At 44.9% G+C, this 15953-nt stretch overlaps 1 protein-coding gene across 7 annotated transcripts in view; it reads right to left on the bottom strand.

Moving 5' to 3' along the window:
- Nucleotides 1-4507: 4507 nt before the first annotated feature.
- Nucleotides 4508-15953, bottom strand: part of AHCTF1 (AT-hook containing transcription factor 1) — a 78765-nt gene continuing 67319 nt past the window's right edge. For 6 of the 7 annotated variants that reach the window (XM_027046312.2, XM_027046313.2, XM_027046314.2 and 3 more), the window contains 4 exons: nt 12419-14411; nt 7765-7898; nt 5797-5879; nt 4508-4972 (listed from right to left, as the gene is read on the bottom strand). In XM_027046312.2, coding sequence (XP_026902113.2) covers nt 4783-4972; nt 5797-5879; nt 7765-7898; nt 12419-14411 — 2400 coding nt within the window. In that variant the 3' untranslated portion in view covers nt 4508-4782. Of the gene's footprint in view, nt 4973-5796; nt 5880-7764; nt 7899-10063; nt 10197-12418; nt 14412-15953 lie in introns of those variants that run through there. The other variant, XR_008293234.1, reaches the window with a different exon arrangement.

Consider the following 15953-nt stretch of genomic DNA (forward strand, 5'->3'; position numbering starts at 1 on the left):
ACCTCTCCATCGTACCCCATCATAACCCATATTCCTATCACAGAACCTGTAACATTTTTTAATGCACCATAAGTCTCCCCATACCAAGTTGTGGGCAACTTTATTATGGAATAATGCAAAGCACACGATAAATACTTGATAAAACAAGTGTTCTTAAATGCTGAGTGCATCACATATTTTGCTTATTTTATCTCGGGCAAAATATAACTGATGCTTCTTTTTCAAAATATGCCAATATGTTGGGAAATCAATTGATTTGAGTGCCTAAAAATTATTTAGACAATAGCTGCACTTTTGGACCCCATGTTTAGCATGAAAAAGGAATTAATTTAAAATCAACTCTGAAATGGAAGTATATATCGTACCATGCTTGTATTACACAATTGTACTGTCCTATTAACATTTTATTTAAAAACAAACAAACTTCCTTTGAAGTTGTGTTTTAAAGCAATTTACCTGGCTTGCAAATTTACTGCTAGGATCAGTTGAAATAAACACACCATCTTTATCCTTTTGAAATCCATCGTGAGACCAATAGGCCAGGTCAAAAGTAAACGTCTTCCTATGTTCTGGATTCTTAGGGTCTTGTATGGTTGTGGTGGTTCTGGAATGCATGGAAATCACACATTTGCTCCCAGAATTCTTCTCTCTCTACAGTCAAATTACAAATTCGGTCAATCATTGTAGTATCTCTTTGTCTTCCAAGATGTTTTGCAAGTCTTTATACACACCTTGTAAAAAATTAAGGCAGGAACTTACCATCGATTCATTTTGTTCTCCGTGTGTGTGTTTTAACATTGGTGAAGTGTTTTGTTATAAATGCCATTTGAACTTGTGTATTTAAATAAGTGCCAGTTCACAATCCTAATTTTGAGAAAGGGGTTCTTCTCGGTGTTATTCTTAGCAGCCGTTATGACAAACAGTGACTCTTTCACTCAGAATTTTTGAGTCTTCTCTCTAGTCATATTAATTTTCTGAGAGTAGCCTAACACCCAACTATACTAATGGCGATAACGATAGCAACAGAGAGCTTCTTCCCTGTTTCACGCGCCAGTGAGACTGGTGAAAATCATTAAAGACAAAATGAAAATGGAAAAACAACCATTTCAAGACTCTGGTAATGGTCCTAAGGGCAAACAGCCAATGACAAAACATCTATTCAAAGGAATTGTATCAAAAACGTTAAGGTGGAGTCTGCTGTGTGAAGTGAGACCATGCCTTCTTCCCCCTGCCCGCTGAGCCAGGTGGAGACTCCGCTCCCGACTGCTGGAGCCCCGACCACAAGGCTCCCTCTCCCCCCAGATTCCAGTCGCAGGGCTTTCTTCCCAGCAGGAGCATGATATCAGCATTTCACGTCCTGCCCCCATCTGCCTGTTACGGAGGCTAAGTGCAGGGAGGGTCTTGGTGAGAGGTGGGATGCCTTCTTGCACCCAGCGCCCACGCATGCAGGGAGGCTCCACTTTGTTATGTCATGCTGAGAATACAAGGGTGCTGGCTGTCCTTGCCCCGGCCCGAGGTGGTGGTCCCATGCCGGGGGGGGGGGGGGGGGGGGATCAGCTGAGGATCTCAGACTGCTGTCCCACATTCCTCACGTGCTGGGGCTTCCAAAACGGAAGCTGCTTGTTCCCACCTCCAGACCCAGAGCCCAGCATTAGACACGCTGCCTAGGGGGATAGCAACTCCTCTCTTCTCAAAGGTGGCTTGATTTCCTCTCTTAACAGAAGTGGGCCCTAATGGCACACTCAGGAACAGAAGAGGGTGTGATGAAAGGCAATCGGGAGGAGGTCTGTTTTGATAATGGTTAAATTATAGGCCTTCTAGTTTGCAGAGTTGGTGGGGGTGCAGGGGGTGCTGGGAAGTAAGACAGCTGAGATGAACCCACCTGGAGTCATGAAAAATATGCCACTGATCTCAGAAACGGTTCCTTTTAAAGGAATCGGAGAATCCAAAGTCACGAATATTTACTATGTGTTTTCTTGTACTTTGTACTTCTAGCTCTTATATTTGGGTCTTTGGTCCATTTTGTGTTAATTTTCGTACATGGTGTGAGGTAAGGGTCCAAGTTTTTTGTTTTGTTTTTTTAAATGTTTATTTTTGAGAGAGACAGAGCGTGAACAGGGAAGGAGCAGAGAGATAGGGAGACAGAATCCTAAGCAGGCTCCAGGCTCGGAGCTGTCAGCACAGAGCCTGACGCGGGGCTTGAACTCACAAACCGCAAGATCATGACCTAAGCTGAAGTTGGATGCTCAACCGACTGAGCCACCCAGGCACCCCCAAGTTCATTTTTTGCATGTAGCTACCAAGTTTTTCCATGACCGCTTGGCAGCCTTGTTGAAAATCAGTTGGCCGTGAAGGCCTGGGAAGATTTTTAGACTCTGTTTCTACACATTAACCTGCAGGTCTGTCATCGTGCCAGTATCACACTGCCTCGGTCACTGCTGTCTCTATCCCTAAAGCCGTCTAATTACATATCTGCCTGGCTGCTAAAATATTTTCTGTGACACAGATGAATGCTATGAGACGGGAAACAATGGACACAAACTGAAAACGTGCAGGACAGTACTGAACACTGATGGACAAGAGAGGAAAAGCATCGGGTTGTACAAGGTCCGAGCAGGAAAACAAGACCTCCTGGAAGGTCTCCGTCACGTTCGTCGTCTGCCGCCGCGGACCAGTTATTACCTTCCGGTACGCCCTTTGCATGTTTGCTCCCTCTAGCATACCCTTGTCCAAATCTTGTTCTTTGGGTCATCCTGAATGCTTCTATCTCCAGGAGTTTTCACTAGCCCCAATCTGTCTCTGGGGGCCCACATTGCTTGCCTTACCATGGCGATACATACTACTACCATTTACTCACACAGGACTGCACGCTTTAGTGGTGTTTGATCCAGAGCAGCCAAAAGTGTGCTGAATGGGCCAACTGTTCAGAATTCTCTTAAAACCTAACTACTGCACTGATAATCAGCATGCAGGGTCCCAGAACAAGTATAATCTGTATCTTAGTGTTGTAGCAACACAGTTGAATGACCAGTGGTAGTTACATAAATACGTGTATGCGTAAATGCACTTAAAATCTACAGAATTCATCCCGAACCGGCAACTTATTTGCTTATGATCTGCTATTACTGAGGAGAGGAGAAGTACATTTACTAAAAACAACACGTCTACATTGACCAAACCGCACTGGTTTAAAAAATTATTAACTTGACAGTACGTACGTTTCTCTCATCAATTTTTTTATTGAGCTACTTGTGCAAAGGAATGAAATTACGTGTTTACTAAATTATGTTCAGATCTTTAAATTACTCATTTAACAAGTTCATTTAAATATTCCATAAATGACAAGCAGCTTACACATTTGATCACTATCGTTAAAAAGTTAATAAAATGAGTCATAGTCACAATTTCAACAAGGCGATGTAACATTCATCACTGACCTGACTGAAAGGCCGCACGCGCACTGCGACTGTCACACTGTCCATACGTGGCATAGGCATCTTCACCATTTTCCCGTCACTCATGTTACTTATTTGGTAGAAAAATAAGGTAGAAAGTGCGCTGCTTATGCTTCACACTAAAACATTAAAAGCTTAGCCAACAAAAGCAGTTTGTTTCTAGACAATCAATTATTCATGGTCCATTCGTTACACACTATCAATGACCTGTTATAAATTATTTTGCAACACTTACTTATTGATGAGTTTTACAGCCCACATCAAGTATCTCCGCGTCATTGCACACAGTCATACTGCGGAGGACAGGGTCCTGTTCTTTTCCCTTTTCCCTTCCCCACTTCTACTCACACTCTTGGCCCATCCTCGATAGTCTGTGCCTGAGGTCCTATGAAAATGTGTCAGTTTTAAAACCTGAATGTTAAGGGATTTCTGTAATTTGATAGCAAGCTCCTTCACAGCAAGAGTATTATAAAAAAATTTGTTCAGTCTTGTCATTCCGTCGACAGCAGACACACATACAAGGTGTGCCGACCAGCCACGAAACGGACTTGTTTCACATTCCCCCTTCTCAAACCTTTCCAAGAAGTTGCTAGTGAGCAGTGAACCGGTCGATCTAACCTGGATAATTAGTCTCTGAATAATGAAGAGACCGTAAGGACAAATAGCCTTTACGCTTGCTGAACAAGGAATGCCAACGTTATACTTAACCAATGCATTACTTGGAAAATCACTCATTTGAGGTAGAATATACAAAATGTGTTAGACTACAAAACGCGGCAAAATTACATGCCCATAATTTGATTTCAACATAGTAATAACAAGCAAAAAAAAAAAAAATACATTTTTTTGATTAGAAATCTCAATCATAGAAGCAAAGTGCATAAATTATAAAATAGCAACTTTGAAAAAGAATCAAGTTATTCAGTCATCCTCGTTTTAAGACTGGCCTAACACCATTAACTGCAGAGAAAGAAATGGGGCCAGTGCCTACTAGCATTAGAAAGTCATGATTAAAACAGAAATCCCCTCTCAAAAATCTAACAGACACAAACTACTGTGAAGTATACACTTTATTTAACATTCCAATAATAAGCCATATTTACATACTGTATAAATGTATGAAGTCTTCATATAAAATAGAAAAAACTGCCTGGACTAAAAGAATCACACTCCTTATGGAGTTACTTTGCTTATTGAAGAGCTTCTGTCTACAAAAATTTACAGTAATTTATACAAATCATTTTCTTCCAAATTAGATGATTTTTAATAATCCACACAATTTTGATGACTCTACAAATTGGTGTACATTAAAAACTTGAAAAAAAAATTACAGCATTTTTCTCCGTAAAACTTGCTTTGGAAAGGAAGACAATTTCTTCTTGCTCCTTCCCAGACCTCTCGTCGGTACCGTGGTAGCTTTTCTAGGCTTGTTCTTTACATCGTCAACTGGGCTTCCCAAAGGAGAAATCAGCCTGATCTTCACTGGAGGAGGGGACCAGGGGTCGTCTTCTTTGTTTCTGAAAACCAAAAACAATTCAAGCAAGAATAAACACACTGTAATATAAAACAGAATCCACTTTCCCACTGTATTCGGAAAAAAGCCTCAAGGAGCGGGTACCCTTTCCTGGTGCTCTGATTTTATAAGAGAAGCGAAGAAGCTTTATGTCATGAAGGTAACTGGAGGCAGAATAAAGGCCCACGTGACCTGGATGGGCTGACAGCCCGGCAGGCCCGTGAACGGCAGAGAAACGGCAACCCTCAAACCGCACAGTTCGCGATTCTGTGCATACTTCCATAATATGCAAGTGCCCCACATATGTCACAAAGCCAACTGATGTATAAATGGTGTTATTACCTACGGTCGAAAGACACATTAAGTTGGTTTTTAAAGTAAGATGAAATGGATTACTTTATGCTTTTATGAAATTCAACCATGCCTAAGCACAAATAAACCTGGAGGAACTTCCCCACGAATGAAGTTTTACTGCCAAGTTTGTAATTATTTTTACTAACTGTTACCTACCTTTACTAAGGAGAGGATGACACATCCTGCCGCCGAGCCCCCACCCCCGCTGCCAGAACAGAAGGACCCAGTGGGCCCCGCCCCGCCCCCACAGCCCAGCTTTGAAGGCTGAATGGGCTCTCACCGCCCTGTGGAGACCCGCCTCGTCCTCCCTCGTCCTCCCGCGGTGAAATCCAGCGATCACCAGGAGCCGGTACGCACAGATTCTCCTAAGAATTACCCTTTTCTGAAGAGCTTGATTTCTCTAAGACAAGACTCTTCTCAAATCTAATTCACAAAACAAAATGGATAAAAATTACCGCACAAAAAAGGTCAGACCTGCTTGCTTGTCTGGTCTTTGCAGTCCTGGTGGTTTTCACTTTTTGCTTTCTCACAGTTTCTGTTGATTGAGTGTTATCTTTCTATGGGTTACAAGTTTGGAGAGAGAAATCTTCAGTAATTACATATCCGCAACGTAAACTGAATTCTATCCTGAGTCAAGGAATACCGCCAAACGGTGCTAATGAATTCAGACGCAACAAGTCCCAGATGGACTTTTTTTTTTTTTTTTTAATGTGTGTTTATTTTTGAGGAAGGGGCACAGAGGGAAACAGAGGATCCGAAGCAGGCTCCAGACTCTGCACCGACAGCACAGAGCCCGACGTGGGGCTCCAACCCACAGACTGTGAGATCGTGACCTGGGCTGAAGTTGGCCACTTAACCAACGTGAGCCACCCAGGTGCCCCCCCCAGAGTTTCAGTAGGAACTCTGGTCATTCAGGGGCACTCTTCATCCCCATCCATACGTTCAATGTGTCTCCAAGGCACACGTTTCCTTGTCTGCTGCCCTCTGTCCAAATCCAAGCTCTCCTCACCTCATGAAGGAACAGGCCACCAGGGACTACTTTTCCTCCCCGGAATTCATTTCATCCTTCCTTCAGTATGCACGTGGCTGGGCAGCAGTAGTAAGGAGCCCCCGCCCCCTGCACGGCCACATTCTGGGTCTCTGCAGTCCACAGTCTTCCCTTCCAGGAAGGCCTGCTTCCTTCACCTTCTATCTAGAGGGCTACTTGGGTATAAATCGATTCTTATCCGGCTGTGAAATAATTACGTGTGGTTTAGCCTCTTTAAACTGAGCTCCTGAAAGACAAGGCATTTGCCCAAGTGATTTCCATGGGCGTCTCTGCCCTCACATAGTAACTGGTCATAGCAGGTAATTCAAGAAACGCTTTTGAATTAATGTTGCTAACTAGTTCAATCCATGAGCTGTTTTCATTTTAGGGTTATGCGCAGTCAGGTGATTGCACAACTCTGAAACACTGTCCTTCCAAGTGTGGTCTATGGGTGACACCCCGGGAGTTCATTCAGGGACCTCTATTTTAGATAAACACATCCAGAGAATTCTGATGAGATGCTAAAAGTTAAAAACCTCTTCCCCAATAGGTAATCTAAACCTCAGCTGCCAGTAATACACCATCAGCGACATGTCACAGACGTGTCAGAGGGAGGCTGCCCCAAAGTGCAGAGAAGGCAATTTAGGGCTTTCAGTATAAATGTCTGCTCTTGTAAATATTTTTAAAGTTTATTTTTATTTATTTTTTGAGAGAGAGAGCAAGGGAGGGGCAGAGACAGTGGGAGACAGAATCCCAAGTAGGCTCTGTGCTGTCGGTACAGAGCTGGATGCGGGGTTTGAACTCACGAACTGTGAGATCATGACCTGAGCCAAAGTCAAGAGTCGCTTAACCGATGGAGCCACCCAGGTACCCCAAATGTCTGCTCTTTTAAAAGAGGTTTATTTAGGGGCGGCTGGGTGGCGCAGTCGGTTAAGCGTCCGACTTCAGCCAGGTCACGATCTCACGGTCCGTGAGTTCGAGCCCCGCGTCAGGCTCGGGCTGATGGCTGAGAGCCTGGAGCCTGTTTCCGATTCTGTGTCTCCCTCTCTCTCTGCCCCTCCCCCGTTCATGCTCTGTCTCTCTCTGTCCCCAAAATAAATAAACGTTGAAAAATAAATAAATAAATAATAAAAGAGGTTTATTTAGGAAACGTTGCTTAAAAAAGTAAAGAGCACTTTTTTTTTTTTTTTGAAGAGAGAGTGAGTTGGGGAGAGGGGTAGAGGAAGAGACAGAGACAGACAGAAAGAATGAATCTTAAGCAGACTCCATGCTCAGCACGGAGCCCGATGCAGGGCCCGATCCCACGACCCTGGGATCATGCCCTGAGCCGAAATCAAGAGTCGGATGCTCCACCCACTGAGCCCCCCAAGAGCATGTTTAAACAAGCATACAAAGGAATAAAACGCACTTCTTACCAGTTCATCTCCAAGTCTGGATGTACTGGATGTGTTTTTCTGCCTGGTCCGTAAAGTAGGCGGTGAGAAGACAAACTGAGAAGATAAATCTGAAACTAGTTCTTGCAATTGTGCTGGAGCCTCTATTTTTTTAGCTGAAGAAAGGTAGGAAAGAACAAACACACACTGTAATCCAGGTCTATGTATATGTATCTCCAGATCTATTTTTTCTAAAAGCTTGGAACAGAGGATGCACGCTGGAAAGACATGAACATTTCCAAGCCTGGAAACACTAACGGGGACACGGTGGCCACCTGAGGAGAGACAAACGCAGGGAAAAATCTCAACACCATTTGGGTAAATCCGGCGTGTAGAACATTTAATGCCCCAAACTAAATAGTGCTACGACATAAAAATTAAAGAATCAAACCCAGAACTATTTTTCTAGGAGTGTTAACCGTCACTGCTCCTCATACATTCTGGGGAAGGAAAACAACAATCTTCTATATGACCTGAGCTAGTTTGCTTCATAATCCCTACTATTCCAAAGATGACGTTTTTATTTATAAAAGTAATTTTATCTTCAAAGAGACTCAAAACTTTTTTCTTTCCAGATCATTCTGAACTAGTGGTTCTAGCCAAAGGAACAACAGAAAAGTTCACGTCATAAAGGGAAAATGGAAGCGGTGAAGGTAACTAGTACAGGAAAAAACAGGCTGATTGATTGGAAGATATTCCATAGATAAATAAAAATGGTTTAATTAAGAACTGGCCCAGAACATATAACTAAAAACATCATAGACGTTCTCTCAGATTTACATTCACCATCGGGTCTCCGTATCAAAGGCAATTAGCAAAGTCACGATGGACGTGGCAGGTGCAGCCAAACCAGTCTGCCACAGGTTAGATTCCAGCTTCTGGATCCTCTACTTGTGGGGCCAAAGGCAAATCAGATAAAACTCTCTCTGCCTCAGTGTCTATAAAATGGGATCACTGTATCGGGACCTACGGAGTCGCCGTGAAGATTACAGGGTCACAAGAGTGTGGGGCGCCCAGCAAGTGCTTTGTGGAGGTCTGCACTGGTCACGGAGTCATGACTTTCAGAATTTACAAATCATAAAATAAGATTCTCAAAGTTTGGTTCAACGTTACTTCACCGACCAGGACAATCAAAACTTCTGTAAGACGTCAAATTAAAGCCTAGGATTCTTAAAAAGAAAACAGAGGTGAGGTCAGAACCAAAAGTCCTCTCTGCTGCCTACTGATAACGGGCAGAAATGGCAACGGCTGGGGTTGCTGGTGGTGACCTTCCCCTTCTGACGTTAAAAAGAAACGTATCTATATTCTTTCTAGGAAATGAAAACATTCGGTTCTCTGTAGCGGCTCTGCCTTTTCAAAGACCAGCTCACGCTCTTCACCTCCGGTTCCCCCTGCACTGCAGAGGGCGATCAGGAACTAGAAACCTACACTACCACGTGCCAAAGAATCCGGCCTCCACCACACCTTCCACGCGCTTGTATCAGCCAGACAAGACTTTGTTCTACCTGTCGGCATGTGAATTCCTCACCCATCTCTCTCCAGCGCTAAAGGCTTGAGGAGTTCCAAAGTCCTGGCTTCAGAGCCAGGAACGTACTGGTAAGCAGCTTAAACAACTCTGAGCAGCCAGCAGGAGTTGGCTCCACGGACACTTATCCTGGGGGGGGTAGGGGGTGGGGGGAAGCTCTGTGTCCCTGAACTTCCGTCTCCCACCGCAGACAACAGCACCCTTCCCCGGGCTGCGGAGAGTCAGATCAGCCGGCGAACATACACCCACTCCGGCCTCAGGCAGACGGCGTGCCCCTCTTCAGTAACTGTTGCTAGCAACAGAAATCACACAAAGTCCACTGAAACGCCAAGCTTCGCGTTCTTCCGACCAGCGAAACACTTCTGACTACATTCGGAGCGGTGGTTTCTTTGATGGGTTTCGATTAGAGGACTTCCTGCACCTGCTCCCTGCACTTCCAACCCCTCCCCAAAGAGCTTTCAAAATACGACTTAAGTCAGCATTGGGGACAGAGGCGCAGTGAGAGGGCCGAAGGATGGACAGAGCCTCCGTGGGGGGTGGCCACCCCGGTGAAGGAGCGACAGAGCGGGGCGCTGGCATCTTCACTGCACACGGAGGAAAAGCAGGTTCAGGAGGGCTATGCGGCCCCCTCCCCCCCACCCGCCCAGCTAGTAAAGTGGCAGAAATGACATCTTGCAGCCCCCCCCATTTCTCATCACTTCTCACCAGAAGGGGTCTCTTTTTACTAGAAAATCTGAAAACCATTCAAATACCTACCAGGAGAAATCGTGAGCAGCCTGTGGCCCGTCAGCGGGATGCGACGCCACCCAGGAGCCCTCAGTGTGTGAGTGACAAAACACACAAGCATCTGAAGATACTCAGCGAGCGAGGGGGGAAGCAAAATACACAGCTGTACACACATCAGGCTGTTGGGTTTTAAAAAAACAAACTACAGGGGCACCTGGGGGACTCCGTCGGTTAAGGGTCCAACTTCGGCTTAGGTCATGATCTCATAGTTCGTGAGTTCAAGCCCCGCATCGGGCTCTGTGCTGACAGCTCAGAACCTGGAACCTGCTTCGGATTCTGTCAGTCCTTCCCCCACTGGCCCTCTCTCTCTCAAATATAAATAAGCATTTAAAAACAAACAAACTATACCTACAACGGGAAGAGACTGCGAACACTGGTTATTGGTCCTCTAGATGACTTTTCTGATTTTCTATGGCAGGCATGAATTTATTACAAAAAAAGTTATAGTTAATGGGCACATGGAGGGAGGATGACTCTGCAAAGGTGACAAAACTCAGAATTCCTGAGATGTCTGCCGTCTGTACCAGAACAACACACAACTTCGGTGTTGGCTGCACTGTTCTAAGTCACGAGGAAAGCAGAAAAGACTTGTGTTAATAACCTTCTGCTTCCCACACTGCTGCCTTTCAGTAATTTGAGCTCTAACAGAGCAGCTTAGTAACGTGAGCTGCGATGAGCGTTCGGTTCTCTTCTGTTCTGGGCAGAGTATGGGTGTGGCCCACCTTTCCTAACACCAGGAAGAACTGAATTACACAGGACTGCAAAATCAAAGATCTGACTTTAAAACACTGGGAGGGGGCAGAGGAGACCTTCTACAGCCACAAATTATTATTTTTTTTAATGTCTGTCTATTTTTGAGAGAGAGAGAGGAGGAGGGGCAGAGAGAGGGAGACGAGGATCCGAAGCGGGCTCCATGCTGACAGTGGAGGGCCCAATGTGAGGCTTCAACTCAGAAACCGTGAGATCATGACCCGAGCCAGTCAGATGCTTAACAGAATGAGCCACCCAGGCGCCCCAACCACAAATTATTTTTATTTTATTTTTTTAAGTTTCTTTATTTTGAGACAGACAGAGAGAGAGAGAGAGAGAGAGAGAGAGAGAGAGAGAGAGAGAGAAAATCCCAAGCAGGCTCCATGCTGTCAGCTGAGAGCCAAATGCGGGGCTCGATCTCACGAACCATGAGATCGTGACCTGAGCCAAAGTCAAGAGTCGATCGCTTAACAGAGACAGCCACCCAGGCACCCCTCAAATTATTTTTAAAAAATGAGGACAAGCACCCTTTCCTGGGCTCAAGCTATGTTAATATAATGGATTACTGCATAAATATGGAAATTAAAGAAGTGCTTGTGCAGTGAATGCTGAATATAGAAAATTTCAGTTTGCAGACTTTTAAATGGCTTATCTCCCCGGGGCCTTCCTCGAGTCAGGAGGCGTCTAACAATATGGGTCGTTCCTCACTGCGTTTGTATGAAAAGGTTTAAATAAATACAACAACACAGTCACCTACTTCACTCACAAGTCCCTGAGCTGCTTTGCTGAAATTAACATCTTAAACCTTAGGTAAACAACTGCTTCTATCACATTTGCAAAGAACTCCCGCACCAGGTCTGTCGGGCCACAGCACCTTTTAGATCCTTTTTCTTGATTCCCCGCTTTACTGAAAAATCCCCCTCCAAATCTTAACAGCACGGAGACATCGTAATCTCTTTGTTATTCTATGTAGACCTGTGCTTTAGACCTAAATAGTAAGAGGTTCTCATCACCCCTTTGGGAAGGTGTGCCCTGTACCAACCCAACAGTGCCTCATGAGGCAGGCTGGACAGGCAGCCGAGCCAACTGGGAGGGGAGGGGCTACCGGGAGCACGCATTTAGGTAATCTGCGTCCTAAATGACAAAATGTTACCACTCCTTCCTTCCCCTCCCTCCAAACAATCTGAGTTTGCAGATATCAGCTGGGTCACGAGCCAAACACGGCTGCACTTAGATGAAACATGCTGATTCTATGGGGGGAGAAATTAAGTCACTGACGGCAGAATGACGAGAGGATACTATTCTAAAAGATAAAACCCATGACAAGTGCATTATAGGATTTAAAGCGTCCTACTGGACCAGAAAGGCCTTGAATCTAAGATAAACCTTGAAATAGAAAATCTTTAAATTTTACTATTAAAAGATCAAGACTGTTTTCTTCTTTGGAACAGGGAGGACTTCTCTATAACTACTAATCATTTTCAGGAGAAATAACCAATTACAGTCTTGAACTGTGCTGAAAATAGAAGACGTTGTGTGAGATGAAAACTGTGCTTTGAACACAAGTAAAAGTACCTTTCTCTTTCCTTGGAGCCTTTGACACAGGAGGAGAAAAGACAAACTCCGTTTCTGGTTCCGAAGGGTCCAGCAGTGAGACGGCCTTGCTGGCCCTAGTCCTCCTGCCACGCGTGGACTGGGTCACGGCCACCGCGGCGGGCACTTTGGCTTCTGGGTCACCTGATTCCTTTGGGTCTTCGCCCGTGCATTTTTCCGATGTTAAGCGTAATGCACGTGTCTGGCTTTGATTTTCGGTCCTTTTTGTAAGCTTCCTCTTTGCACTGGTCACCGTGGCGAGTTCCTCCGCTGGCACGGAAACGGACTTTTCTAAAGCTGGCTTCCCGGCGTCAGCCTTGCCACCTCTGGCTGGGGTGCTCCTGGCGGACCTCCTTTGGCGGCTGGGAGTCTGCGTCTTCTTGGGACTCCTCACTTCCTTAGTGGCCTTAGATCCCACGTCTTCAGGTGGTTTTTTTCTCGGCCTACCCCGTTTCCTAGGCAGATCCGATTCGGTTTCAAGAGCCAGCTGGGATGTGTCACGTTGGCAGTCTTCCGGAACATCCGGTGTGCTGACTTCTCTCTTTTTGGCCCTGCTGTTGTGCTGAACAGGCGGTGCCTCTTCAATGCACATGGGATCTGGTTTGTATCCTACACTTCTGGAAGAGCCGACGTTAGCACTTCTCAGTTTTCTGGTGCTTCCGCCAGAACGTGCTCCTTTACTGACTTTTACATCTTTATCGGCCATTTCAACACTGTCGGCATTTTCTACTGCTTTTTTAATGCCTCTAGGAGTCTTTTTTGTAACAGGTGAAAGCTTACTTTCTCCATCTTGCTTATATCCCGTGGTTTCAGAAGCCCCTAGTTTAGCACTTCTCAGTTTTCTGGTGCTTCCGCCAGAACGTGCTGCTTTACTAACTTTTACGCCTAGATCTACCATTTCAACACTGTCGTCATTCTCCACCGCTTTTTTAATTCTTCTAGGGGTCTTTTTGGTGACAGATGAAAGCTTAACTTCCTCAGCTGCTGGCTCCAGCAGCGGAGAGGATTTCAACCTCCCGCGTGAGCCACCCGGAGTGGCCGGTGGCTCCCGTGCCATAGGATGATCACTTTCTGAAGTGTCTTGGTGATCTTTTCTTTTCCGTCCTCTCCGAGGAGTAACAGAATTTTGGGGTACTTGCTGGTTCGGAGACACTCCTCTGACGTCAGAACAGGCACTTTCGGAAGCCCCAGAGAGGTCCTTCGTTCTCCTCGCTCTCCTCCCGCCCGAAAGCCCCGGGGTGCCAGGGGTGGCGACATCCGCGGACTCCTCCTGCTGAGCTGGTCTGACACTCAGGTTTTGGACGCGCTGTCCTCTCGTGCGCGTTCTAGAGGAAATCATGTCATGCGTCTGGCTCACGCTTACGGTCAGTGTACTGGTTTCCTGCACAGTCTTCAGCGTAGATCTGACTACCTTGCCGGGACACATTACCTTCTGGCTTATTAAAGGTAAGTTGTCGTGAATGGACGGTGGTTCCACTGTATCTGAAGTAATTTCTTTACTTCTTGTGTCTTTAATCACATCTAATAAATTTTCTGCAATGGCTACTTTAATGGGTTCAGGCACATATGGTAACGTCTCCAGCTTCTGGGACTCCCGGTCACTCGCGGTGACAGACACGAAATCTGCGGCGTGTCCGCGACCATCATTCTCCCCGCCGCATGCGGGTTTTTCTTCCGCTGCCATGTTCGCTGCTGTAGCTAACACGTTAGATGCGGCAGAATCACCTGTCTCAAACTCTCCTTCTTCACCTTCCAGTATCAAGGTAAAGTTGCTCTGCGCCCCAAAAAGTTCCCCATCTACTTCGGCAACGTCACACTCAGCGGAGTCTTTATCAGGCAAGTCACAGAACTGCCGCTCAATGGTATCAAAGTTATACTGGAGCTTAAGGGCCCCTGAGGGATACAACTCATTAAATGAAAGATCATTAGCCTCGTGTCCCGAATCTTGAACTCCAAGCTTTTCATGTTCAATCACCTAAAATGAATTAAAGATAAGAGAAGGGTTAAAGGATTTTCACACATTTATTTGAAGCTAAAGCACAAAGGTTTTAAATAATCATCTCACCCTTGGTTTATGAGCTGTTAAACATAAACTACATTTAATCTGGCCTATGCTTATGGGTTTATTTTATAAAACGTCCATTTAAGCCATCAGACATTATTACTCAGTCAAAATAACTAGACAAAAAAAGATTCTGAGATTCTGAATGGAATTAAAATAGAAATCCCACATTTCCCTAGCTAAAAAAAGACAGTCTTTATAAAACCTTGAAAATTATCACGATGCTAACAACAGCTGTGAGAAGAATTTAAAGGACTTATTCTGTTCTCACCCAAGGAAAAAAAAATTAACCAGAGAGAAACAACCCCCAAATCGCATTTTAATGGGAATCCCCACATTACCTAACTAGCCACACTTTTTCTAAACAGCATGATCCCCATAAGGTTGAAGAAGAGTTCACCTACATAAGCTCCCTTGGGCTAGACTCAATCCTCTTGCCTTTGCTGGGGCTGCATAAACCATGAAATTCCTAAGGCTTTCAAGTTCAGTACCTCTCTTGCAAGGGTTTGGTGGAAGAAGGAATGGTCCTTGCATTTACCTTTTGGTAAGGGAAGGGGAGAAAAAGGAGGAGGTAGAAAGTAACAGAGAGATCTCCTGACCAAGAAGGTAGAACATTCCCACCCACCTAGACAATGACATTTTCCCACTCCCCAAACATTCAGCGAGGAGAGACTGCAAGTACCCAGAGATGCGGGCTCCCACTCACACCACACCCACAGTTTTATTAGCTTCCCAGCTGAAAGAATGGGAACTATGGCCACCTATGTTACAGTGAGAATACTCACGAATACGAATACGGATAAGCACCACACTATTGTGAGTTAAGAAACTTCCCAAATACGACCCAGTCACATTTCTATAAATTAGAGGTGTTTTTGCTTTATCTTAAATTCATTTATCGTACAAAGGTTGCCCATTGATTGTAAAAGAAACGTGACGGAATTTTTAGAAAGCAAGTCGTATTAAATACCAAAAAAAAAAAGAAAATCCTTTCTCAAGGGTATAGAGGTTAAACCCCAGCCAATTGGTTATCATTCTCCTACAAGTATGCATGGGGGAAAGAGTTCTATTTAACTGTATTCAATTATTTTCAAATATAGGCTCTGAGTAGTTTTGATGCCATGCTTGTCTCTGGAGTAGCCAGGGTCTGTTTTCTCATGGCTAAAAGACCTTTCATTTGAACCAGATACTAAGCAAAAATTAAACTGTTAGGGGTGCCTGGGTGGCTCAGTCGGTTGAGCGTCCGACTTTGGCTCAGGACATGATGTCAATGGCTCATGAGTTCGAGCCCCACGTCAGGCTCTGTGCTGACAGCTCGCAGCCTGGAGCCTGCTTCAGATTCTGTGTCTCTGTGCCCCTCCCACGCTCGTACTCTCTTTCTCAAAAATAAACATTAAAAAAAAATCTTTTTTTTAATTTAAATTGTTAAAATTGTGACTTCACATAGCCTTTTGG

The sequence above is a fragment of the Acinonyx jubatus genome, chromosome E4 (genome assembly GCF_027475565.1).
Source record: "Acinonyx jubatus isolate Ajub_Pintada_27869175 chromosome E4, VMU_Ajub_asm_v1.0, whole genome shotgun sequence".
Taxonomy (NCBI): Eukaryota; Metazoa; Chordata; class Mammalia; order Carnivora; family Felidae; genus Acinonyx; species Acinonyx jubatus.